Source organism: Cynocephalus volans, chromosome 6 (genome assembly GCF_027409185.1).
Source record: "Cynocephalus volans isolate mCynVol1 chromosome 6, mCynVol1.pri, whole genome shotgun sequence".
Lineage (NCBI taxonomy): Eukaryota > Metazoa > Chordata > Mammalia > Dermoptera > Cynocephalidae > Cynocephalus > Cynocephalus volans.
In genome coordinates, this window is record NC_084465.1 from 47,191,373 (window position 1) to 47,217,154 (window position 25,782).

The following is a 25,782-nucleotide window of genomic DNA, read 5'->3' on the forward strand; positions in this document are numbered from 1 at the left end:
AATTATACAGAAAAGACTCAGAGAGGTTACCACCAAGATTTTCCTTAAAAAAGAGCTTATGACTCATAACTAAGTAACCTAGTTAATAGTTTGTGCCATGGACAATATCTTTGAATTTCACAAATTAAAAATACTTTATAAGGTATTATAAAAATTCTGATGGGTAAATTGGAACAGCCTTGACTGGATGGAGTTAGGGGCAATAAATAGATTTTAAATATAATCTGTTCCAGTACTCTGATGCCATAACTCTGGAGACATTTCTAGGAAAAAAAAAACTGACAAGATCTCACTTTGCTAGTAAAAAATGGACTCACTGATTAGTAAACCGAGTCAATTATTATTGCTTTCTGGCAATCTTTTAAAAAAAAATTTTAAAAAGCTCTTGTTTACTTATCCAAAGGAACCATGTCCAGCTCATTGGAGTAAAAAGAGGTGTCACTGTCGCAAAACACAATCTAGGTCCCTTAATCTTGCTTCTTTTGATCTCAGAAGGTGGTAACATTCAGTTCGGAGCTCACTCATCTGTAAATTGCATCACATTATCTCTGAGTTATTTAAGAAGCAAGTTCTGTTTGGTTTCAGGCATTTTAACCTGCTAAAGGCAAGAAGAAGCGTTAACCACACAGTCCCAAAGTTCTTCCACTTGCCACAGCCACCAGACAAAGCAAAATGATCGAACCCATTGGGAATCAGTATGTGGTGGCCAGGCAAGTGTATTCTTCCAGTGCTTTTGGGGAAGAACATAAGAAGAAATATAGACATCGTAAGACATTTCTGGATCATCTCAAAGTGTGTTGTAGGTAAGATATTTTTTAAGGTGCTGGCATTGGGAGTAAATGAAGCAATTTCTTCTAAATTTTCTAGCTTTCAAGCTCTCTTTTCTGGCTCTAGTTCATAGCTTACAAAGTCCTTTCATCTTTGGTCTCCAAACTTCCTACTCCCTGGCAGAGTTGGAAAGGTAGTGTCTGAAATGAACATCATCTCAGCTATCAACACAGTCTTTCCAAATCAGACAACTAACACATGGGGGCAGAGGCAAATTCTCAACTGAAATGTCACGCAGTTCAAGCTGAGGATGACAAATAAGTTCTGCTATCGCTAAAGAAAAACAGTCACTTTTTAAAAAATAAAATCCTCTGGTGGTGACCAGGGAGCAGTTGATATGAGAAAAGAGGTGAATGTTAGTGGGAGTAAAATTGCTAGTTTAATCTTTAATATATTGTGATCTTTGCCAATTTTCCACCAACGATTAGGTGCTAAACTTAAAATTTGATATTAATGGACTGACCTGCGGCTTTCATGTTTTCAGCTGTTCCACACAAAAGGTCAAGAGAATTGCCCTCTCTTTGTTCCCCATAGCATCTTGGTTACCAGCATACAAGCTAAGGAGATGGCTGCTCAGTGACATCTGTTCTGGTATCAGCACAGGGATAGTGGCTGTATTGCAAGGTAAATTTTTTTTTTAGATATAATTCATATTTTATAAAATTTACCCTTTTAATATGTGTAATTCAGTTGTTATTAGGATATTCACTAGGTTATGCATCTATCACCACTATTTAATACCAGAACATTTTCACCACCACCACCCCTCAAATATTCCTTACTTGTTAACAGTCACTTCACATTCCCTCCTTCAGGATTTGCTTATTCTGAATATTTCATATAAATGGACAATATGTAGCATCCTAGTTACCAGCATAGGAGCTCCAGAAATGTACAATATGTAGCACTTTGTGTCTGGTTTCTTTCACTTAGCATAATGTTTTCAAGGTCCATCCATGTTGTAGCATGTGTCGGTACTTCATTCCATTCTATGGACAAATAATATTCTGTTGTATGGATATACCACAGTCTGTTTATCCTTTCATCATTTGATGGACATTTGAGTTGTTTTCCATTTTGAGACTGTTATGAATAATGCTATTATGAACATTTGTGTACAAGTTTTTGTGTGAACATATGTTTCAATTTTCTTGGGTATATACCTAAGAGTGTAACTGATGGGTCATACGGTAACTCTACGTTTAATCATTTGTGGAAGTGCCAAATCATTTTCTAAGGTAGCTGCACCATTTTACATTCCAAATAGCAACATATGAGGGTTCAAATTTCTCCACATCCCTAGCACTTGTTATTGCCCGTCTTTTTGTTTTATGTATCCTAGTGGGTAGGAAGTGGCATCTCATTATGGTTTGATTTGTATTTCTCTAGTGACTGATTATGCTGAGTATCTTTTTGAGTGCATATTGGCCTTTTGTATATCTTTGGGGAAAATGTCTATTCAAATTCTTTGCCCATCTTTTGATTGGGTTGTCTTTTTGTTGTGGAGTCACATGAGTTATTTATATATTCTGGATACTAGACCCTTATCTGGCAGTTTGCAAGTAATTTCTTCCATTCTGTAGGCTGTCATTTCACTTTCTTGGTAGTATCCTTTGCAGTACACATTTTTAATTTTGATGAACTCCAATTTATCTGTTTTTTCTTTGGTTGCTTATGTTGTAGGTGTTATCTCTAAGAAATCATTGCCTAGTCCAAGGTCACAAAATTCATACCTATGTTTTCTTCTAAGAGTTTTATAGTTTTAGTTCTTACATTTACGTACTTGATACATTTTGAGTTATTTTTAAGGTCTAATCTTAAACACCAGAAGAAGCTAATGTGAACTTCTATGGTTCCTTTTGCACAAAGTAAGGACCTTGGTGCTTGTGTGTTTACAGGTTTATCATTTGCTCTGCTGGTCAACATTCCTGCAGGCTATGGGTTGTATGCAGCCTTTTTCCCAATCATAGTATACTTCTTCTTGGGCACTTCTAGACACATATCTGTAGGTAAGTCGGTTACTGGGTTGATTAATGCTCACATTTCTTTTTCTTTATGAAATCTATTAGGCACATATTGTATCAATTCCAAATTAAGCACAATCCAGAAGAGTCATAGTTTCCTGCAAGAATTAGGACTGGAGTTTGGGAAGGAGGACAGTGCTACAGATGGCAGTCTTTTTATCTACTACACTATGGTTGAAAGACAGTTACGCTTTAGGAAAGCACATAGTGACATAATTCACCCTCTGCTAATTAGGTCCATTTCCAGTTCTGAGTGCGATGTTGGGAGCAGTAGTTTCAAGAATAGTGTCAACTGCCAATACAAATTCTATGCAACTGTCTAATGATACCTCAGTGATTGATGATGATACGAAGGCAGTGTTGGCGGCTACGACAATTACAGTCCTTTCTGGAATCATACAGGTGAGCACTTTCTCATGGAATCAGTCTGCCCCAATCTGCTTATCTTTACTGGTACACATCTTTCTGGGTTTTTTTCTCCTTCTGCTTACCTCACCTCATCTTGCCTTTGGTTTGTATCCCTCTTTTGGTGGCCCACAGGAAATAATTTAAGAAGTTCACTTGCTACAACCAGAGGTAGAGCAAGAACAGATCCACATTGTAAAATAAGTGAATGTGGGTCTAGATAGAAGGAAAAATGGGAACAGGGAGGCATAAGTGGCAAGGAGTGGAATGTTTAATTCAATAAATACCTAGGAAGTGAAGAAACAACTATATGCAAGTAATAATGAACCTGGTGGCTTTGGAATTTTTTTTAATAATTACTCAGTGACTATAATCTTGTTGGAAGGGATGGGGGCTTTGTACTTTGAACTGTCCATATAAAAGATTTTGGGAAAGCTGAAGAGGATTATGGTGGGGCCTAAAGTATCACTCCCAAGACGTATCCTATTAGGGATATGTGGTATATACCATGGCGGTATAGTGAAAATGTCGTGGAATTTTCAAGATGTTGTGTAATTTTATGGTTAGTGATATTATTGGTTAAGACCATTTCTTAAAGAAAGAAAAAGTCAACTTCTACTGGAATATAAGTGTGGATCCTATTGACAATGTGGTCAGTTGTTTCTAATACATTTCTGAACCTAGTACAGAAATGGAAGCCAACTGATTTTGTGCACCCACCGCTCTGGCTACACTGCAGAGACATTAGTGGAAAGGCAGACCAAGTATCCAAGGGAAGTAGAATCCATCCAACTCACTTTATTGAAAAACACTGATCACTGATGCTTTGGGGCAGGGATATGGGGAGATTAACTACCTTTATCCCCCAGCTAAAACTGAGCACTTCTGATGTCTAGTACACCATTATGTATTTCTTAAGCAAGTTGAGCAACTTGTTTGAGGGAATATGAATGGACACTCGACCATGCATGCTACGGCAGCTAGAAAGTGGAACGTAAAGTCACATCAGTGAATTTATGAGAGCTAATGCTAGATGAGATGCTACTTTTAAAGGTGAATGGGTGAGTCTTCTAAAGACACTGCACCTAAAAATAAAGGGGTGGGTCGGGGAGAGGGAATAAGCCTGTTACTTCTTGGGAGCATGCTAGACTTACATCCTATTTAAACACTCTGTAACTTTCAACCTGGGAGGTGCAGTAGGAGGGAAGGAGAGGGAGAAGCCCTGGATGGGATGTGTTTTAGGAGGCAGGGACATCCACTTCTTCAAGGCTGAGCCTTTACATTTTGAATCATTTCAGTTGCTGATCCTTTAGTTTGCTGAGGTGTACTCCTAGTCTACACTTTAAAAAGCTCTCATCTTTCTCTTTCCAGCTTGCCTTGGGAGCTCTCCGGGTCGGATTTGTAGTGATATACCTATCTGAGCCCCTAATCAGTGGCTTCACCACTGCTGCCGCTGTTCATGTTTTGGTTTCCCAACTCAAATTCCTTCTTCAGCTGACAGTCCCGTCATATACTGATCCATTTTCATTTTTCAAAGTAAGTACTTCTTTCACTTAAAAAATATCAAACTCACTATTACATTTCTTGGAGAACTTCCCCTTCATGCCTTTGCCATGGGGCTTACCTACAACTTCTAAGAAACTAATGGATTGTGAAATTTATTCACATTAAGAAAAAGTTAGTGGCAAAGAGAACACCACTGAAAATCAACCACATCTACCATACAGCTAATGTGAACAGCAGAGATTATGTAACACTTGTCTTGGATTTTACTCTAATTATTTCCAAAAGAAAAAAAAAATCGAAGTATATTATTCAAAGCTTTGCTCTTTTGTTCTGGGTTTTAAAATTTTTGTCAAGGGCTGGCCCGTGGCTCACTTGGGAGAGTGTGGTGCTGACAACACCAAGTCAAGGGTTAAGATCCCCTGACTGATCATCTTTAAAAAAAAAAAATTCTCAAAATCTTATTTTGAAAGAATTTTGCTAGAGTTATGATGTTTTCCTATTTCTTTAAAAGCAGGTCTCATTCTTTTAGATTTGAAGTTCTTGAGTCTTTTATGCATTCCTGTTTATAAAGCAAAAGGAACTTGTCCAATATGTTGATATTCTTCCCTCCTCCAGAAGATGCAAGGTGGAACAGATAGTGTTCTTGGTACTTCTATCAAAACAGTCTTTGGGAGTCTGAAACAGAACCTGCTCCAAGTCGGAACCAACACTCTCTCACGCCCCTCTGGACCTACTCCTAAAGCAGAGTGTACTAAGAGTAATTTAGGATCCACTTTGGGCTCGTGGGTATGGAACCAAGATGGCTTCAAGAAGTAGAACTAGGCACGGTGCACAGTTAGCTAGGAAATTATTTTCCAAAAGTGACACTGAAGGTCAGCTATGAAATGAGAGGTCTGAACTTTAAAAAGGCCAGAAATTAAGGAGAGACATGCTAAGAAAAACAATCAGGGATTAGAAGTTATTCCCTGGACAGAACAGTAGTGATGACTATGAAACAAACAAACAACAACAACAACAACAAAATGATGTCCAAAGAGGCATCTAGGGGCAGAAGAGACCAGTTGTAAAAAATGTCAAAAGTATCCAACAAAATTTGACACTAGCCAAAGAGATTCCCAGCAAAAATGCCAGAAGCGTTCCTACACTAGTGTTTTGCCTATACTACGCTAACTTACCTTTCTCATGTCTCCATGCTAGTCTCTGTAATTTCACACTCACTGTTAACACAAGCAGAACAAAGAATTGCTATCAATGTATGTCAGTCCTTTCACTTCAATGTTTATTTTTATATTTGGAGATAAGTGTTGTATACAAATTATACACTAATATAGAACTTTGATGTTTTTTGTTTGTTTGTTTTTATAATGCAGGTACTAATTTCCATATTCTCACAAATACAGAAGACTAATATTGCAGACCTTGTGACATCTGTGATTGTTGTGGTCGTTGTATCTGTGTTTAAAGAGATAAATGACCACTTCAAAGCGAAACTTCCAGTGCCTATCCCAATCGAATTCATTGTGGTAACTGATCATCTTAAGACTTTCCTTCATAGTTAGTCTAGTGTTTTTATGTTGAAAGCCCTTCACCACCTGTAGAGCAGGATGTTTTAGTGGGGCACGTGCCATTTCTGTACTTTCTTGGTATAATGTTTAGTAAGATTTGCTCTTCACTCAGAATTTAATAACTTCCTCTTATTACTTTGGGCTTATTCCATCCATATAAGACAAGGAGGGTGCAGAGAACAAGGCCTCTAAGAAGATGTGGCAATAGACCCATCTGAATTAGAGCTGTGGCTCTCAACCCTGATGTCATGTTAGAATTGCCTCATGACTTACTAGAATGTAACAGAGCCTGGGATGGAGATTCTTATTAAACAGGTCTAGGGGTGGGTCCATGCAATAGTATTTTTTTTTTTTCAAAGCAATCATCTCACATTTCTAACTTGGGCAATTTGCAACTTTGCAGACTGTGATCGCAACAGGCCTGTCCTATGGCTTTGACTTCCAGAACAGGTTTAATGTGTCTGTGGTTGGGAGTATGCCAACTGGGTAAGTGCATCTTCTATAATGCTATCTTCAAGCACTAAACAGAGCATGCAGTGGTTACAGGAGACATACAATCTGAAATGCATCAACCATTGTCAGAATCCTCCCTGCACCCCGCACCCGTGAGGAAGGCTTGCTACTCCTCTTCTAGGAGGGAGCCACAAAGAAAGCCAGGGTCCACAGTTCTTACTATCAGAAAGTTTCTCCTGTGGAAGAACTCACAAACCAGACCAGCAGGGACTCACATGAAAGTAAAAGTTAGCAAAGTAGTGAAAGTTGAAAAATTGGCAAAACAAACTGCTTCTTCACATAAAGAAGCAACGACTGAAACCAGCTTTCCTTGTTCATAAATTACCACAAACAACACGTGGTGCTTTGTTTGAGGTTACTGGAGCTAAGTTCTGAAAGTTCAAAAGAGACACTGGAGGAATACCGGCACACCGCTTGAACAATCCAGATAGGCACACGCTGTCCTTTCTCATGATCAAATTCAAAGTAAGGCCAGAGTGACTTTTACCATTGTAAAAGGATGAGAAGCCCAGTTTGTACAAAGAATTTGAAATTTTATTCCACTACATTTAGTGGGTTGAAAAGGGAGATCCAGTTTTGTACTCTTTCCTCTTTCTGCCCTCTGACCATAGCATTAGTTTCCTCCAACTTACCAAGGAAAGTTTTCCTGTTTTTTAAAAAAAGATCTCTCTCCTTCCCCATGCTTACCATGTATTTGAGAATTCCAGAAATCAGCATTTATATGTATTGTTGACTTAAAAATAGCCAAATTCTTTTAAAAGTAAATATATGTATATTTTTTAAGGCAAAAACAATTTTTATTACCAGATCTTCATGTGTTACACTTAATGAAACTCAAACATCACTTTGAACTTTTAAAGTTTTTAAGTAGAAATTAGGCTGAAGGACTATTTCTAGGGTTTCCCTTCACCCTGGAACTTTCAAGTCATTACACTTTATTTGCCTTGGGAGACATAAACCAAATAGAAGGATAAATAAGGAAATAAATAGAAAATCAAAGAGGATCTTGTTGCGAGAGTTTTGAAAATAAAAAGTAAAGTTAAGATCACTGAGTTACAATCTTAGAGACCTTATTTAGTAAATATATTTTAAATGTTAGTGGACCTCTCTCCACAAGGTGTGTGGGGTGAGGGAAGGGGGTAATTCACATTTATTAACCATTACACTCCACAGAGAGGCAGTGTAACTAGTAGGTAAGCTCAGGTGCTCTAGAGGCGGAGTGCCTGAGATTTACTTCTGGTTCACTTCTTGACCTTGGGGAAATCACTAAATTCTGTGCCTCAATGTCCTTGGCTGTAAAAATAGAGCTAAAAAATAAAATCTATTACATAGGATTCTTCTAAGGATTAAGTGAGTTAATACATGTGACATGTGTAAGTGCCTGGCCTACATCCGTGTTCAAACTACGTTACTACTATTACTAATTTAGCACCTCAGTTAAGTACTAGCCACTTGACATGCTCTTTAAATTCCAATTTTTTCTGGGTGGTGACTGACTGGACATTTTAAATTTCTGTTCATCACAAATAGAATATAATTGTAAGCAAATGATTATTAATTATTGCTAATCTGCTATTAATGAGTATGCCACCTTAATAATCATTTTGTGAAGTCTCACACACTGAATGCAATAACTTATCTGAAAGCAGGTGCTCACTGAAATAGTAAAGGAAGCATAAAGGATATATTCAGATTCAGAGAGATCCTATAATAATAGCTAACCGGCACTTTGTATTTTATAGTGTGTAAATAGTATTTACCTTTATTATTTTATTTGACCGTCCCACAAAACTATGAAGAATAGAGAATAAGTCTTATTATCCTCACTTTACAAATGAAGAAACCCTGGATCAAGGAGGGTAAATGGCATAACTGGGAAATGAACCCATGTCTTTAGACTATAAATCTTCATCACACTGCTCTATGGTGTCCAAAGTCCAGGACAAAAGAATAACAGTAGGGCCCTGGTTATTAAAAAACGAAACATTCCAAGCTAATTTTCCAACTTATGGTGGCAGCATAGTATGGGATAATAGTACTTCATAATTATGCTGGAATGTATAATTACCATTTTATCTATTTTACCATAGATATTCACAAAACATAGAACAAAACAGCAATTCCGAAAGAGTGGACTAGATCTAATTAATACACTTCCAAAAATTTTTAGGTCAGAAACAGACGTTTGTAGGAGCTAAGCATTTTAGTAAATCAATGTTGAGTTTGAGGTATGTACACTTCTTATAATACAGTTAGTAAGTATGGTTTAACTGCTCTAAGTGTATGAGGCATAAGCACAGAAGTGTCCCCTCTGAGTTAATAGTTTCTCTGATACTATATCACTTTAGCTGAAATCACTCTCCAGCAGGGCCATGGTTGGCTCCAGCATTTTACGGAGTGCAGGGAAGAGTCCAGGGCCCATCTCTTTGCCAGGGGGTTGAAAAGTTATTGTTATCAATGGAAAGAAGACTTTTTTGCTTTCCTTGTCTCAGAATTGTGTTTGCTCAAAGAGCCTTCATCCATGGATAACTACCAGAGGCATTGTGGGTGATGCCTGAAACCCAGTGTAACAATATAAGTGGAATCTAAGACGTTCGGCATGAAGCTTATAGGGATGTAAGTGTACATTATAATGTGGTTATACTGGCAAAATCATATCAAACTTACCACTATCATTGGACTGGATTTACAATGTTTTTATCAAATTCAGGGAGCATTGCTTTTCAACGATAAGATAGCAGATTCCGAAGTTTTCAGTGGAGCTAAATTCTTGTAAGTTGTGCTCTGAAGTGAGGCACTACCCAGCCTAGATTGCATTCATTAATTGATTTGCTCAAAAATTACATGAGTTTCTAAGCAGATTGGTGACATTCAAACTTGCCTAATTTCAATTTTAGATTCCAGCCTCCTACTACACCTGATGTGCAAATTCTTCAAGACACCATAGGAGATAGCTTCAGCATTGCAATTGTCGGCTTTGCAGTGGCCTTTTCAGTTGCCCGTTTCTATTCCCTCAAACATGATTATAAGATTGATGGCAATCAGGTAAGCATACAACTTATGCTGCCTCTGATGAGGCAACTTTACAAAATATTTTGTCCACATAATATCAATGGTACCACTTCTAAAAAAGATCCCTCCTTGTTCTCCTGTCAGGAGTTAATAGCCTTGGGATTGAGTAATATAGTATGTGGCTCATTCGGAGGATTTTCCGGGAGCACCGCCCTCTCCAGATCAGCGATTCAGGAGAGCACAGGAGGCAAAACACAGGTATTTGGAGATCTTTGCGGCAAGGGTCATCCTAGCATTAGTAACTGGGAAATCCAAGCCTGGAAGAAAGTCGTGTTTGAGTTGGAAATTTTTTTATCTTCACAGATTGCTGGGATTATCTCTGCTGTCATTGTGCTGATTGTCATAGTTGGCATTGGATTTCTTCTGGAGCCACTACAAAAGGTAACATGCCTCTCTTGGTGGATAACATCTCTCACTTCTGGTTCTTAAACTCTGAAAGCACAAACTAAGAAAACTGAGGTAACTACAAACTCTCCAGCACTCTTCTTAGACAATGCTCCATTAGCCAAAAATATTTATTTTCCCTAGCAGCATTTTATGAATGTGAGGAATGCAGATGCCCAAACTACCTTATCTATTCTACTTACTCTTTGCATGTGCGTACCCCAAATATAATTAATGTTTAGACAGGAAGGCACCCTGGCACTACAGCTTCAACATGGACTGATCAAAGTGAATATTTTCTTAAAGGCTGAGGTAATCAGGCCCCCTATCTAACTCAGAGAACGGTGCTACCAGCCACACACCTGTTCTTAGGAATATGCCCAGCAGCTCCTAGAGATTTGTTTTGACTGCAAGACCAACACTGTCAGATCGCAGGAATGGACGGAACAGCCAGACACAGACCTCACATCTTTACCCCCCTGCTCCTCTGTCTGTAATTTTGAGTGTTTAGTTTAATGCTTTCTAACCTGCTACAGCACCCGGATTTTAAAAATAACTTCAGACTCTGAAAAACACAGGATCTCTAGGGAACCAGACAATGGTGAATACATCGTTGTTTGTGGTTTTCGTGTGATTTGAAGGTGGTACGTGGAGCACTGTCTCTGGACAATTGTACACTACTTCTAATCCTGGCTCTTCCACTTATTATCGGTGTGCATTGGGGCAAATTTCTTGACCTCTCTTAACTTCAAGTTCCCCATTTATTAAATAAGGAGGGGAATAATACCCACCACACAGAGTTGCTGCAAAAACTAAATGAGATAATGCACATGAAGTATTTAGCCCTGGGCCTGGCATATAAAAAGTATTTGATAAGTGATATTCATTATTGTTAACATTACTATTGCAATTATTATTCTACAAACATTCTATTGCACTTCTGACTATACAGGACATAGAGAACTGATACAGCCCACCAGCGTCTATTGGTTGTTATCTGTGCTTTTTTTTCTTGTTGGTTGGTAGCAGAAATGTGAATTTGGTCCCAGGTTTCTGGACTCCCAGTGTGGTCATCCCAGAGAGCCTTACAGGCCAAATCTGTCTTCAAGCAGTGCAGAGTACTGCTTGCCAAAAATATGTGTTCTCCATACACTAAACTACTGATTTCAAAATGAATGGCATGAAATGAGTCAAAAAATCACCACTAAAAAAATGGAAGAATGCATATATCTCAATAAAAATACATGCACACACACTCATCTCTACACAGAGAAGAATTCTGCCCTACTGTACTTCTTGCCAGGTATAAACTTGGGTTCTACTTTGCCACATCAAGTTGGAGATGACAGGGCCGGCCCGTGGCTCACTCGGGAGAGTGTGATGCTGATAACACCAAGGCCCCGGGTTCGGATCTCATATACGGATGGCCGGTTCACTCACTGGCTGAGTGTGGTGCTGACAACACCAAGTCAAGGGTTAAGATCCCCTTACCGGTCATCTTAAAAAAAAAAAAAAAAAAAAAAGTTGGAGATGACAAAGAAACAATTACGTTTTAAAATCCTCTCTCTCTCCCAAATAAACCACATTCAAGAATATCGTTTTTCAGGATGTTAGTCGAAGTCCCTCCTAGAAAGGATCCATGCAATAAATTATCTTTAGACCATTGTGTCAGGAATCTTTGTTTTACCTGAATAGCTACTTTGGTTCTTTTTATTATACAAAGGCAAAATAACTCACAATAATAGCTAATAATGAATATTTGTTGAGTGCTTACTAAGCATCAGCAGAGTTCTAAGCATCTTATATGTATTTAATCCTTTATATCAAATGCAAGTTTGGATACGACATTTCTAGTAAAATTATCCTTTTTTCCTTTCTATGATTTCTCAATACTCTGTAATCTTAATTTTAAAAACTCTATTGTGTATGTATTCCATTATAAATTCTTTCAAATTGTTTTTCCACGGTGTACCGACCAGATGGGAAGTAATGTCTAATGAAAAAAAAAAAAAGTCTGTTCTAAAAAGTGGCACTTGACATATTTTACACTCATACTAAAGTCCTGCAAAAGGGGGAAGCTTATTGTAGAGAGTCCTATGAACCCTTCACGCAGCTGCCACAATGGAAACTTCTACAGCTGCAGCACATTATCAAAACCAGTACATTACAAAACATTTGTACAGTACTGTTAAGTAGATTACAAACTTTATTCGGTTTTCACCATTTTTTTAACGCGGATTTATTTATGTGCTATTTCCTTTTTAAATTCACTAAAGACCATATTTCTGCTAAACAATGACCTCTGTTCTCACAGTGAGTAAAATTAACTGCTTAGATATTAAATTATAGAAGTTTCCTGTGAAAATTAAAATTACCTAGATCAGCTAAAGTGTCTCCAAGATATGAAAATAGAAACTGTTTGCTTTTTCTTTGTACACTGTGCTTTCATGGTATGAAAGCTGTCAGCACACAAATTCCATGCTCCATTCGGAATAGAACAGCTGGAACGGGGAGAGGGGAAGGAAATGTTTTTATCATTGTGTTAAAATTCAAATAAGGAAGAGTGTATACTTAGTTATTTAGCATTTTTCACCCTAACTATCACAATTCTGGCAAGACAAGTGATTGCATTCTGGCATGTGAAGAATCGGAAGCCTGAAGCGTTGCGGTGGCAGGGCTGAGTTTACAGCCCGGAGCACTCTCAGTGAATCTGCCATTCAGCGGTGTCAACATCTCCTCAAAAGAGGCTGTGTTCAGGGTGGTTAGTACTGACTTGGGAAATAGTAATTCATTAGCTCATTCACTCATTCATTAAATAATTATTAAGCCCCTCCTAAAAGCATTTACCATAGTAGGTTCTGGAAATATAGCAGGAACAAGACAGATATGGTTCCTACTGTCTCAGTTTGCCTCAAGTCATTGCTAACTTTTTGTGATCTTTAGTCTCTTCTTACAAAATGGCATGATTACTGGTCATCATCAAAGGTTAGAATTCTCATTCCAGGACCTCAATCTCTCCAAGCTATTTTTTTTTTTTTTTTTTTTTTTTTTTTTTTACAGAGAGCAACCTCTGTCTCCTAGACACGTTAGACTGTGTCTGCTTGTGAAGAATTTATTCCAGTGTCATAGGTCTTAAGATCTGCCTTTCTCTATCCCAAGGTGCTGGCTAAGTGCCATCAGATCATTTATGACATAATTACAAAGAGCAGTTCAGCCCTTGCAACTGTGGTGTGGACAAAGCCATGCTTGGGGCCATGTCAGAGTCCCAATCTGGTGTGTCTTGCATGGCATTGCACACCAGAAAAGGGTAAATCTCTTTACATGCTTTGAGGACCTTTAAAGGATTCACTTATCTCCAGCCTTCACCTTAGCTTCTATGTGGTTTATTTCATTAACTTAAAGTACATCTGTTGTTTATGTTTTTTACAGTCTGTCCTGTCGGCTTTAGCCCTTGGAAACTTAAAGGGAATGCTGATGCAGTTTACTGAAATAGGCAGATTATGGCGAAAGGATAAATATGATTGTGTAAGTAGAGGCAATGGTATTTGAAAGAGATAAATAAGGATGGGCTTTTAATGCTGATGTAAAAATGCATATTTATATTGTAAATTAAGTGAAATTTTGTTTCTATGTATCTGTTCAAAATAACCTTAGTTTGTTTTATTTACTATCTAAATTACATACTCCAATGATCATTCTCTGGGATTTTAATTTAAAAGGATGGGCTACTTGCAAGGAGGAAATGCTCCGTGAAACACTAGTGCAGAACTTCCTTAGATCTATTCTGAAAGTTCTTGCAGTCATCCCAAATGCCACAGAAACTCTGAACTTTAGGGTATGCATTTCTTCTGTTCTTCATTACGTAATGTGTCGGTTTCCAGAAAAAAATCTGTGAAGAACTTAAATTCTCATCATTCCTTTTGGAAATATTTTCTATTTTGGAAAAGCTCTCCCTTGCTCTCAACATTCTCTACTAAGAGAAGCAGAGTCCATAATGTTATCAGGGTCAAAGTCTGTGGTGTAAAAATGCTTAACATACCCTATGGTATACGTATAGAGCATAAAGTAATAAGCTATACTTGGTTTACTTTTGGTCCTGATTGATAATTGGGGGGTATTTTAATACCCTTTGGCATGCTAAAATTCTTGTAGAGATAGTAGCCTTTAATTAAATAACAGACCAAGAGTAAGAGATTAGTTCTACCAGTTAATGGGTTAATTTTAATGAACAGCAGCTGGTTCTGGGATTGTCGCTGTGACAGACTCGATCCCATTTCCTTAACTGGTCCAGGGATGGGATTAGAAATGGATACACTATCTTTGGATCTTCTTGTATTTTCTTGTGCTTCTGTAGCCCAACATCTGGGCCAGCAGAAATGACCTCTTGAGACAGGTGTCTTGTGTGCACTTTGCTCCCTTAGCCCAAGATGACAACTTCCAACCTCTGCCTTGGGCCCTAGACGTTCGTGCTTTCTCCATAGCTCAGGACTAAGGCACTGTTCTTTAATCAAAGTAAATTGTTTCTATATGTTGCTTTCTTTTTACAGTTAGTTTGGATCATGACCTTCACCTTGACCATTGTCCTGGGACTCGCGTTAGGCCTGGCAGCTAGTGTGGCGTTTGAGCTCCTGACCATCGTGTGGAGGACCCAGTTGTGAGTGTTCATTGCACTGCGCATCCTGGCAGGACTTGTCACTGGTTAAGAGAAAAGTAGTTTGGTTGAGAGGCATGCATATCTATCAGGATTGGCCACTATATCCTTCTTCGGGTTGCTCACATCAAGGCCTGAAGGGCAAGAGAATGGCCCAGCTTTAGAGCGTCAGCCCAGGGAGAAGACCTGCTGTTGGTCTGCTCCTTGCTTTGATGCCAGTTCAAAGAAATCATAAAGCTTCTGAGTCTATTTGTCCAGCTGTAAACTAGAAGTAATTATACTCTGAGTGGGTTTATTGTCTTTGCCTTAGATGTGTTAAACATGGGAATGTGTTACTGAGAAGAGTGTGAGATTCTCCGTGTTTAATGGAGGGCTCTCCCCCTCCACAAGTTGTTAGATTGTACCCCCACCTTAAAAGCATGGAGCTGGCCCCTCTCATCCGAAAATTCCACAAAAGCCACTCAGGATTTTTGATTCTTAATAGTCATCAAGTCCAAGTGTCTTTGATTTTTAAATCTCTGCCATGTAATATGACTACCATGTGGTCCCCCAGTCTGTGTTGGATTACATGGTATGATGGAGAAATAAGGCTCCTTGGGAACTAAGCAGCTCGAGAACAGAAGTTGTTAAAGTTAATCCCTGACTGATAGAACATACCATTATCAAAATGCTCCTACACTCTTTTATTTATTTATATTTTCATTCGATTCTTTACTGGGGAATAGAGTCAAACTGATTGGTCGTTGCCAAGTTATTATGCTTCTCCTATGTCCTCATCCATACAAGTCATAACTGCCTTACCTCGCTGAATAACTGTGATATTCAGAATCAGAATGGTAAATGTATATGGAAGTGCTCTGGAAACTAAAGTGGCAGATGGGAGGCACTGTTTTAGGAGCTGTGGGAGGACACAAAAATAAGTAAAACAAGGTGTTTGCCCTCCAGGGCCTCTAATGGCATGATGATTCCTCAACCTTTTAAATTTTAAAAGGCGAGCCTGCTTTGGTATGCCAGAAAAATAATCATTTAGGCTTTTAGAGCTAACAAACATGAATAAATGATTTACTTGGTATTGTTTTTCCCTACAGTCCAAAATGCAGCACACTGGCTAATGTCGGAAGGAGCAACATCTATAAGAATAGAAAAGATTATCCTGACGTAAGGGAGATTTTTTCTTTGACTTGCTAAATGATATTAATATGAATCTAATGGGCACCATCTAATATTTCTTCTCTGCCTTATAGATGTATGAGCCAGAAGGAGTGAAAATTTTCAGATGTCCATCGCCCATCTACTTTGCAAACATTAATTTCTTTAAGCAGAAAGTTATCAATGCTGTAAGGTTTGGGGTTATTTAACTTTTTTTTTAATTCTACTAAATTTCTGGGAATGAAATATTTGTTTTTTAACAAGAGGTCATTGACTTTACATGTACTGAGGCTGGATTGTCAGTGTTTTTATGTCTCAAGACCCAGAACAAGTGAAACTACCTCACAAGCAGTCCATTAATATATTGGGAAATAAGCCTTTTGGATGAGATCCAATACAGAATCATTTTATCAAATTCTGCTTTAAAGCAAAAAGATTTCCACAAGGTTTGGGGCTGCTGGTTTTTAATAGATATTATCGTACAGATTTTCTTTGGGCATCAACTTCAGAAACAACAAGGGAGCATTTAATATTTGACCACATCATTCAAGAGATTCAGGATAGCAGTTGTAAATGAATATTTAACACTAACAGTAAATACTGGTGTCCCTGGTAAACTGGGGAGAAGATGATGAGGAAGCAGTCTTTAAGGTTAAAAAACAATTCAGTACTCAATCTTGAGACATGCCTTTTGGTCTACTCTGCACCTTGCATAGACCTTCTGCCTTAAGCCCTAACTATTATTTTTAGTTTGCATCAGATATTTTTCTACCCAACTGCTTTTTTTTTTTTTTTTTTACAAAAATGGGACTATACTGTATATATGACTTTCTATACTTCCCTTTTCATTTAATCTAGTATCTTTCCATTGTAATGTCTTTCCTTGACATTTTTTGTCAAGGATTTTTTCATTACATAATTTGATCCTCCTTTCTTATTACTCTGGAGCTAAGTATTGCAGCAAGAGGAACACATTTGTATTGAAAAGAGTGAAATAAAAGTTAGCCCCAAATCTAATACTAAAATTAAAAATAAAATCATGTTATAATACATATTATAAAATATAATCATATAAATTTTAATAGAATAAAAATCACATAGAGGAAGAATACTAATTAGGTGCCACCCATACTCAACAAATAGAAAATAAAGTAAAATTCCCTAAGAGTTGTGTAGGCCCAAAATATAAACAGATTCAAAGAGCGTTTAGATCCATTTGTGGATAATTTCTCGATAAATCCTGGGCTGTACAGAGGTTTCTGAATGTTGATAACTGCATACAGGCTGAGCAGACTATAGGTCTGACACAGTGTTGTTGCTGACGTTGTTTAGACCACTTTTAAATTTTACTACAAATATCTTTATTATGTGTCCCAATTCCTCAACCCATGCCAGCTGAAGTTATAATTATGCTACATAAATAGCAGAATATTCAGCACTCTTGTAACACAGCAATGGTATTTTCAGATTGGCTTTAGTCCACTTCGAATTCTACGCAAACGCAACAAAGCTTTGAAGAAAATCCGAAAACTGCAGAAGGAAGGCCTGCTACAAGTGACACCAGTAAGTTTCTAGACCACAGTTCTGTGCATTATAGCTAAAAGCTTAGTAAAAATATAATTCAAGGTGTTAGTTCCATTTCTTTAAATAAACTGCCAGATAAACAAGGTATTTCATGTGTCAATTAATGTCATATTTTTAAATGACATCTTTGAGAGGCTCCTTAAAATTTACCAAAGACAACGGTCCATAATCCCACTGTTTGACTCAACTTTCAGAAACTCACTGGTTATCCTTAACATCCACGGTGTTTTTCTTGGTCAGGGTTAACATGCTTGTTATCTTTTCCTGCAGAAAGGATTCATATGTACCGTTGATAGCATAAGAGATTCTGAGGAAGAGGTGGACAACAATCAGATAGAAGAACTGGATCAGCCGGTCAATACTACAGATCTGCCCTTCCAGATAGACTGGAATGCTGATCTTCCTTTCAACATTGTCGTCCCCAAAATCAGCCTGCACAGCCTCATTCTCGATTTTTCAGCAGTGTCCTTTCTTGATGTTTCTTCAATGTCTGGTCTCAAAAAGGTAATTTCTTTTTTCTTAATGGAAACAACCAATCAGTAACTAAAGGTAAAAAAAATTTGTATTTGTGGGAGGATATTCCTTTAGATAACCACACTTAATTACAAGTAAATTATAATCTTAGAATATTCCATGGAATAATGTGAGGAGGAAGGTGGGAAGTGTTCAGTGGATTCTTTAAAAGTGCGCTTCCCAGGAGACTGCATATAATTTTTAAGGCAATCAAACCTACAATTCTAATGTCTGCTGAACCTGCTGACAACTATGCTCACACTCTTATCGAATTTCAATTCTGTAGTGCTTTTAAAGTCTTGTGGGCATTGTATCTAAATTATCTTGAAATCGGAGAATACCTGGAAAGGTCCTGGGAAAAAGTGGAATAGTGGATCCTTTTGTTTTTATCCTCATCCATTATAAACTGGTGAAATTTCACTTGGCTATTTAAAAATACATCTAAAAAATAGATATATAAAAACAAATGTCATTTAAAATAAGGATTGAAACAATCAGGTTGCAGTCTATTTTCTTTCCATATTTTTGTAACTATTTCTAAAACAAATCAGTTTCTAACAGAAATGCTTAAGAAACACGTAAAGAAAATTTAAGGAACTTTATATTTCCCTCCCTTTTTCTTGGATTTTCACAGAAATCTGCCTAAGAAAGTGCTGACCTAAGAAAAGATCTATTAAGTATGAGTGAACTGTTCACAAAATAAGAAAATGGAATCAATTTAGTTTCCTTCAAATTAAAAAAAAAAATTTGTAGCATCACAAAACTCTCAAGACTGCTTGCTTTTTCTTTTCTTTCTTGGTTTTTGTTTGTTTGTTAACTTTAGCTTAGGAGAAAAACAATACACACACATCTGCAGCATTTACTTTGATCCTAGCAGTATAGCACAAAAGACAGGGACTCTGACTTAGGTTTCTTTAAAGCCCTAATTCTTAGTTCGGTGCCTACCAGAGGTTATAAAAGTGTTTATTGATGACAGTGATGATGTTAATAACCTGATCAACAGTATAAGCTACTTTTCTTACCTTATAGCTATTACTCATATCACTAGTGGTATTAGTTCTTAGCCTAGAGACCAGTAAAATGGATGAAGATTTGTTGATACTAGAAACATCTAGTAACTGTGAACAGGAATAATGAACAACTTATGGGCCACAGGGTTTTTTTTGCTTTTTGTATTTTGTTTTTTGTTTTTTTACTTTTATGTTGATAGAAAGCTCTGGTCCAGATCATCCCATAGAAGTTACCATTTTTAAATTAAATCAGAGTTGATCTTCTGAGTTTGAAGCAGAACATTTTCCCATAATACTTACTGCAATAATGATCATTTGGAATTTCTTACTAAAGAGGAGGGCACTTTCCTTTGAGTTTATTTCTTTCTGTCATGGAGACTTATTTTTAACTTTAATATCTCTTTATACTGTTATCTCTTTGCAAAACGTAAGAGGTTCTGAAAGCAATAATCACCTCTAAGATATAATTACCGTAGTTTTATGTTTCTGACAAGTAAAACCCTTTCCTAAGGAAGACGTACTTTCTTTTTAACAGATGTTTCAAGAATTTATCAGGATCAAGGTAGATGTGTATATTGTTGGAACTGATGGTAAGTTGTTTTATTTTTATTTTATGTTAAGGCTCATTGCCAACTCTCAATCTATACAGCCTCTTCAAAGAAAAGGTATTTATGTGATCATTAAGAAGGAAGCCTAATTTGTAACTGAGCCAATAGAAATCCCTATGGAAACAGCATCTTTACATTTAGTTGTGTTGATGTGCAATTAAATGAATTTTATGTGTTGAACCCTAATTTAACAGGCAGCAAAGAGGTAAATCTGTTAGCCATCTTTTATTCTAAACTTTCTGTAAAAGTAGCCTTGTTTTCAGTCTCTCTTCTTCCCCGTCCTTGCATTCCTCAGCCCATAACAACTTGGTTTCTGCTTCACCTTGCTGATGAGTCTGTCCTTGCCAAGGTTATCAATGATGTTCAGATTGTCAGATTAATTGCCTCTGTCTCAGCCTCCTTCAGCTGGAGTTTACTTTAGCATTTGGCCTTTTCTTTAGCATTTGTCTTTGAAACTCTCTCCCCACTTGACTCCTGCAAGACCTTTCTTCTGATTCACCTCCTACCTCTCTAACAGCTCCTCAATTTCTGACATTGGCTTCTCTCCCACCCCTTAACAGTTGGTCTTCAAGCTTCAACCTTAAATTCTATAGCTCTAATTCCATGGACTCTTTCTAGTCAATCTCCTACATGCTTATGACTTCAAGTATATCTGCCTGTTAATGAATCCCCAAACTATGCCTCCAGCCCAGACCTTTCTTCTGAGCTGCAGACCCATGTAGTCAACTGTCTGGATGTCCCCCAGGCACCTCAGATACACACATTCCAAACTAAATAGATGACCCTCCCTCCCAAAACTACTTCTTCTTTTCTATCTCAGTTACTGAATCTCTACCAGTTGCCCAAAGTGGAAACCCCAGAATCATCTTTCATTTCTCTTTCTCTCCTTCCCTGTACAGTCAGTGAGCCACCAGATCCCATAAATATTTCCTCCTGAATCAGTCCCTTCCTCTCCATTTCCACAGCCTTAATCCAGACCCTTGTCATTTCTCACCTAGGCCTTTCTGGAAGAACTTTCTAAGGAGTGTCCTTGTCCATCCTGAGAATGCTCTTCCATCCCATTTTCTGACTAGAAAATTCCTTCAAGAATTTTTCCTCCAATAACTGTGAAAACTTCCTTGTTCTCCCAGGCAGAGCACTGAGTCTTCAGACTGTGTGCCTCTGCAGAATATACACATATCACATTATTCTGTAGTTGTGTGTGTGTCCCCATTAGATTATATAATCTCTTCCAGGGCAGGTATTTGTCTTGTTTATCTTCTTATGCCCTGTTTCTCGCCTACTTCTTAGGACACAACAGACATTCAATAAAGACTTACCGAGCACCTGTTTGTCAGGTGCTGTTCTGGGTGCTGGGGATGCAGCAGTTTGACAAGCCCCTACCTTCATGAAGCTTATAGTCTCATAGGAAAGCCACATAATAAGCAAATAAAAATATATTTCAGGTAGTGATAAGTGCTGTGAAGAAAAAAGCAGGGTTGAGAGACAGAGAGCGACAGCAAAGGTGCTATTTTAGACTGGCGATCAGGGATGTCCAGTCATGTGACATTTAAGCAGACCCTGGAATGAAGTGAGGGAGTCAACCTTGACAGTATCTTAGGTGAGAGCATTTTAGGGAGAGAGGACAACCGGTAGACAGGTCCTCAGAGAGGCATGAAATTGGCATCTTTAATTTCTCCCTCTCTACTGGCTCCTATCCCTAAAATCTACAGATATATATATTCTAGTTTCAAGGCTTCCTTATAATTAAAGATATTCTCTTGATCCCAGTAACCACTTAATCTACTAAACGATTTTACTCCTCCCCATCATCCCAGATCTTTTTGAAAATGTCTGTTCCTGCTGCCTCTACTGCCTGGCACCCCTCTCAGTCTTTAACTGAGATCATCACCTTTCTTACCATCCCAGGTTCCAGTGACCACAATGCCCTCGCCTCTCTCTCTCCCTTGGTCACTGGTAGGTCCTGTCTATGTTATAGACAGCTTGCCTGTGAATAGAATTTCCCACGTGTGTGCTTCTGTACCTTCTCTTCCCCCACCCTTCTCCAAATTCTGGCACTTTTAAATGTTATAAGCTCAGTTAAGTTTTCCCAGGTGCCCACCAAGAGCAAATGATCTTTACCTCCTTTCTTAGAATTTCCGTAGTATATGATTTATACCTCTCTTATTTATTGAACAATAAAATGTGAAGACCTACTATGTGCTGGGCATTATTTTAAAAACAAAGAAAACAATGAAGGAGAAAATTAGATTGCTCCTTGCCCTCATTATTATACAATACTTTTCCCTTCGGTACTACAGTTATACTTATGTATAAATGTTCTATCTTCCTTGAGGGCAAGATTCACGTCTAATTTATCTTTTGATCCTTCTTATTACTCAGCTAGAGCTTTGCACATAGTAGACATGAGGTAATATTTGGTTGAGTGATCTGTGCAAGCATTGTTGGTTAGTGCCTACAAGAATGGGATTTCTCAATGATTGGAGAGGTAATGTAGAATGCTAAGGAAGATGTTTTCTGATAAAACCCATCAGCTTCAGAAAAATGGGCTACAGTTAAGTAACTGGTAGATAATAGGCCTGGCAATCAAGAATCACAGCATATCGCTGGTCCATAAGCACATGCTCTATTTTGAAAAATCCCATTTTTAATAACACTTGATGTTCCAATCATTAAGTATGGAGATTAACTCATTAGGCTCCTGCCTAAATGAAAATGGATTAATTTTCTTCTAGGAATTACTCAAGTTTTCCTCATTTATATGTTTTCTTTCTTCCTTTTTACATTAGGGCATTAAATATATATTTTTATTAGAAAGGTGTGCTTTAGTTCCAGAAGACAACGTACTAATGATACACCAGAATCGCACCATTGCAACCCACAAACAGCCAAACATCATTGAAACGTACATTTGCAAATGGAAGTTTAAATTACCAACCTCAAGGGGAAACATATGGCCGAACAATTACTTCTTCCTAAGTGTTATTGTATCTTTTCTTCCTTCAGATGATTTCATTGAGAAGCTTGCTCAGTGTGAGTTTTTTGATGATGAAATCAAGGACTCAATGTTTTTCTTAACAATTCATGATGCTGTTTTGCATATTTTGATGAAGAAGGATTACAACACTTCAAAGTTTAATTCCAGTCAGGTATGGCTCTTTGATGACTTCCACATTTGTGTAACCAACCACCAACACTTCTTAAAATTCCCTTTATTTTTAAATATTAAAAAAAAATTTTGTCCCTAATCCATAATGCCATTCTCTCTTCCTCAGGAAAAAGAAATAAAATCTGATTTTACCATAAACACAAATGGAAGTTTACGTAATCGGGAATGTCTGGTAAGGTTCTTCAACAGGTTTATCTTTATGTAGACATCACAGCAAATAAACCTTAACAGTAGTGAGGCCTCTTCCAATGTGCTGCAGACAGTCCAGCACTTGCTTAAGCCTCTGTGCTCATTCCTAGAAAACTGAAGCAATGCCAACCAATCTCATAAGGAATTTTGAGGAAAATAAACTCAGATCAGTAAAAAAAGGATGGAAAATAGTGATAGCAGATCTCTATTAATGCAATATTGAGCATATATTTTTATTTTTCAAAATACTTACCACCATGATCTTATTCTGGCCTTGTAGTAATCCTTGAGGCAGGGAAGGTATTGCTGTTTCCATTTACAGATGAATTAGTGATGGAGCTGAGAAGCTAATACACATCTCCTGACATCCAGGTGCACAGGAAGTTGCTAGCACAGTGCCTAGCTCAGCAATGAAAGTTGTTCTTTCCTTCCTTACTAGAATGAGTTGCCAATTCAATTCATCATTTAACAGGATAGTTCCATTTCATTCTAGAACATTCATGTCTATAACATTCAATTCTTTAAGACAATGTCTATAGTTTGGGAAAAGCAGAATCACCAACCAAAAATTTCCTATTTTACAAATGAGGAAATTAGGAAACAGGCTCTGAAAGCTTAACTAATTTGCTTAAGATTACACACCAAGTGACAGCATCAGGATCTGAACTAAGATCTGGCTGATGACAAGACCTGTGTTCTGTGTGCTATAGTACACAACCTCTATACCTTGGTGGAAAACTAATAGATTGAGGGTCCTGACAAAGACTCTAATGATTGTTTTCAAGTATGGGAGGTGGCTGGTGGCATTTCACTTGTTGAAGAATGGTCTAAGAACAGCAAAAAGGAATTTAGATTAGAAGTGAAGAAGAAATGTATGGCATAGGATAACCCTTGACCATTATCAAGAGTGCCATCAGGTAGCAAAGGTCAGATGAAAAAGACATTCCAGAGAACTAGATAGACCTGAGGTAAGAGGAGAGGTTAGATGACTACCATGATTGTTTCCCAGAATGATTCTGTTTCCCAGTGCTGGATTCCAGGGAAACCCAAGTCTAGCACCTTCCCTGACTACCCTATAAGGAAAGCCTCATACCAGAAACCCTCTCCTCAGTAGTTGGATTCAAAATTGTCTCTAAGTATTAGGGGATAAAGCATAGGAACAGCATGTAAACCTGATGTCTGATCCAAGCTTTAGAACTACTTGTGTGACAGAATGTAGTCAGTACCATGTTGGACCTTGGCTTCCCCACATTAAAAAAAGAAACATTCAACACCAGTTCCTTGCCTTGCTTAGAGGAAGACAGATAAATCAGTAATTGAAGATAGGCTACCACTGGTGACCGGGGTGAAAGCCAAATGTGCCTGACCAGCACACATAGCCCTTGGAGCTTGTGTGGCCTCTGAAACAAATATGAAGAAATATATTGCTATAACACATTGTATCATTATTTTGATTAAGTTAAATTAGGCTGTTGAAAAACACACATATTACAACATGTAGATCTGTGTTAAACAAGTAGGAGTGAAAGGCATTTCATCATTAAAATTCAAGACAAAATTTGTTGATGACTCTGGTAAATTCTAGCTCCTAAAATATGATTATTTAAAGGGTCAGAACTTAACAAATCTTTTAAAACAAGAACTTTCTGTCTTCCAGATACCACTTGAAACGAAATTCTAATCAAAACCTAATTCAGAGGGATCCTCATCTGACTGTCACTTAAAGAACAACTTTACACCCAGAAAGTTACTGATAAGTTCATACATTGTATGAAGAATATTTTTATTTCACAGAATTATGTTTAAGACTTTGGAACGAGATTGTTCTATCATGGTATATTTTTCACATGTCTACTATAAAATTATGTAAATACTCTTAATTTTATACTTTGTAAATTTATCAAAGGAAGAAAATTGCTTTGTTTATATGTATTTTTGTAGCACTGGCAGATTTCCATCCAAGTCACTATCTTCATGTGTATGTTTTACAGTATATTTACTTTGCTTTGAATCTCTTAATTTATACGGGTCACACTAATATATCTCCATTCAAAGAAATTCGGTTGTACAGTGGTTGTGTCTTGTTTTGTTCAATTTCTTGGTGGCTTTCTTTTTTCACTGGTAGTCATTATTTGTAACTCACAGGGCAGAATAACAGCTCTAGAGTTCAATTTTAGCTGGACAATGAGATTCAGTACACATGCCTCTTGAGTTCCAGTCAAGAAGGCAGAATAGACGGTCCCCAGCGTCACTCTCTTTCACAAATCAACCAATTTACAACTATAAAAATGTAACATCAGCCAAGTTGAGGCTGCTGGAACTCAGGGGAAGAGGAGGAGAGACCTACAGGGTTCATGAAAGCGGGAGAAACCATGATGACAGAAAGAAAAAACTACTCTGTGTTTCGGGCCATGGCCACTTTAATGCTGAAACTACTGAGTACATGGAGCAGGAGCCGGCAGAAGCCGCAGCTGTGCCCTTCAGATGGAGTTACTTGGAGGGGCAGGGGCGAAGAAGACCTTGGTGGCCCCCAGGACAGCAAGACCACTAATAGGGTTCCCGTGGACCAACTCAGGAGCAAGGAGCCAAAACAGCTGAAAAAGGGGAGCCAT

General features: G+C 37.7%; 1 protein-coding gene across 1 annotated transcript; it reads left to right on the plus strand.

The window, feature by feature from the left end:
• The first annotated feature begins 672 nt into the window (after positions 1–672).
• Positions 673–24,812, plus strand: SLC26A3 (solute carrier family 26 member 3). The gene is made up of 20 exons (XM_063100658.1): positions 673–803; positions 1,313–1,452; positions 2,727–2,837; positions 3,088–3,254; positions 4,629–4,793; positions 6,134–6,286; positions 6,732–6,814; positions 9,739–9,886; positions 9,998–10,111; positions 10,217–10,294; positions 13,727–13,822; positions 14,845–14,951; positions 16,037–16,106; positions 16,193–16,285; positions 17,565–17,660; positions 17,952–18,185; positions 19,740–19,794; positions 22,819–22,961; positions 23,088–23,148; positions 24,811–24,812. Coding segments are annotated over exons 1-20 (2,247 nt in total).
• Positions 24,813–25,782: the final 970 nt, after the last annotated feature.

Coding starts and splice junctions, on each gene's coding strand:
- SLC26A3 (XM_063100658.1), top strand. CDS start 673: ATGATCGAACCCATTGGGAATCAGTATGTGGTGGCCAGGCAAGTGTAT. Junction 3,255..4,628: donor TCCTTTCTGGAATCATACAG/GTGAGCACTTTC, acceptor TTCTCTTTCCAG/CTTGCCTTGGGAGCTCTCCG. Junction 10,112..10,216: donor GCACAGGAGGCAAAACACAG/GTATTTGGAGAT, acceptor TTATCTTCACAG/ATTGCTGGGATTATCTCTGC.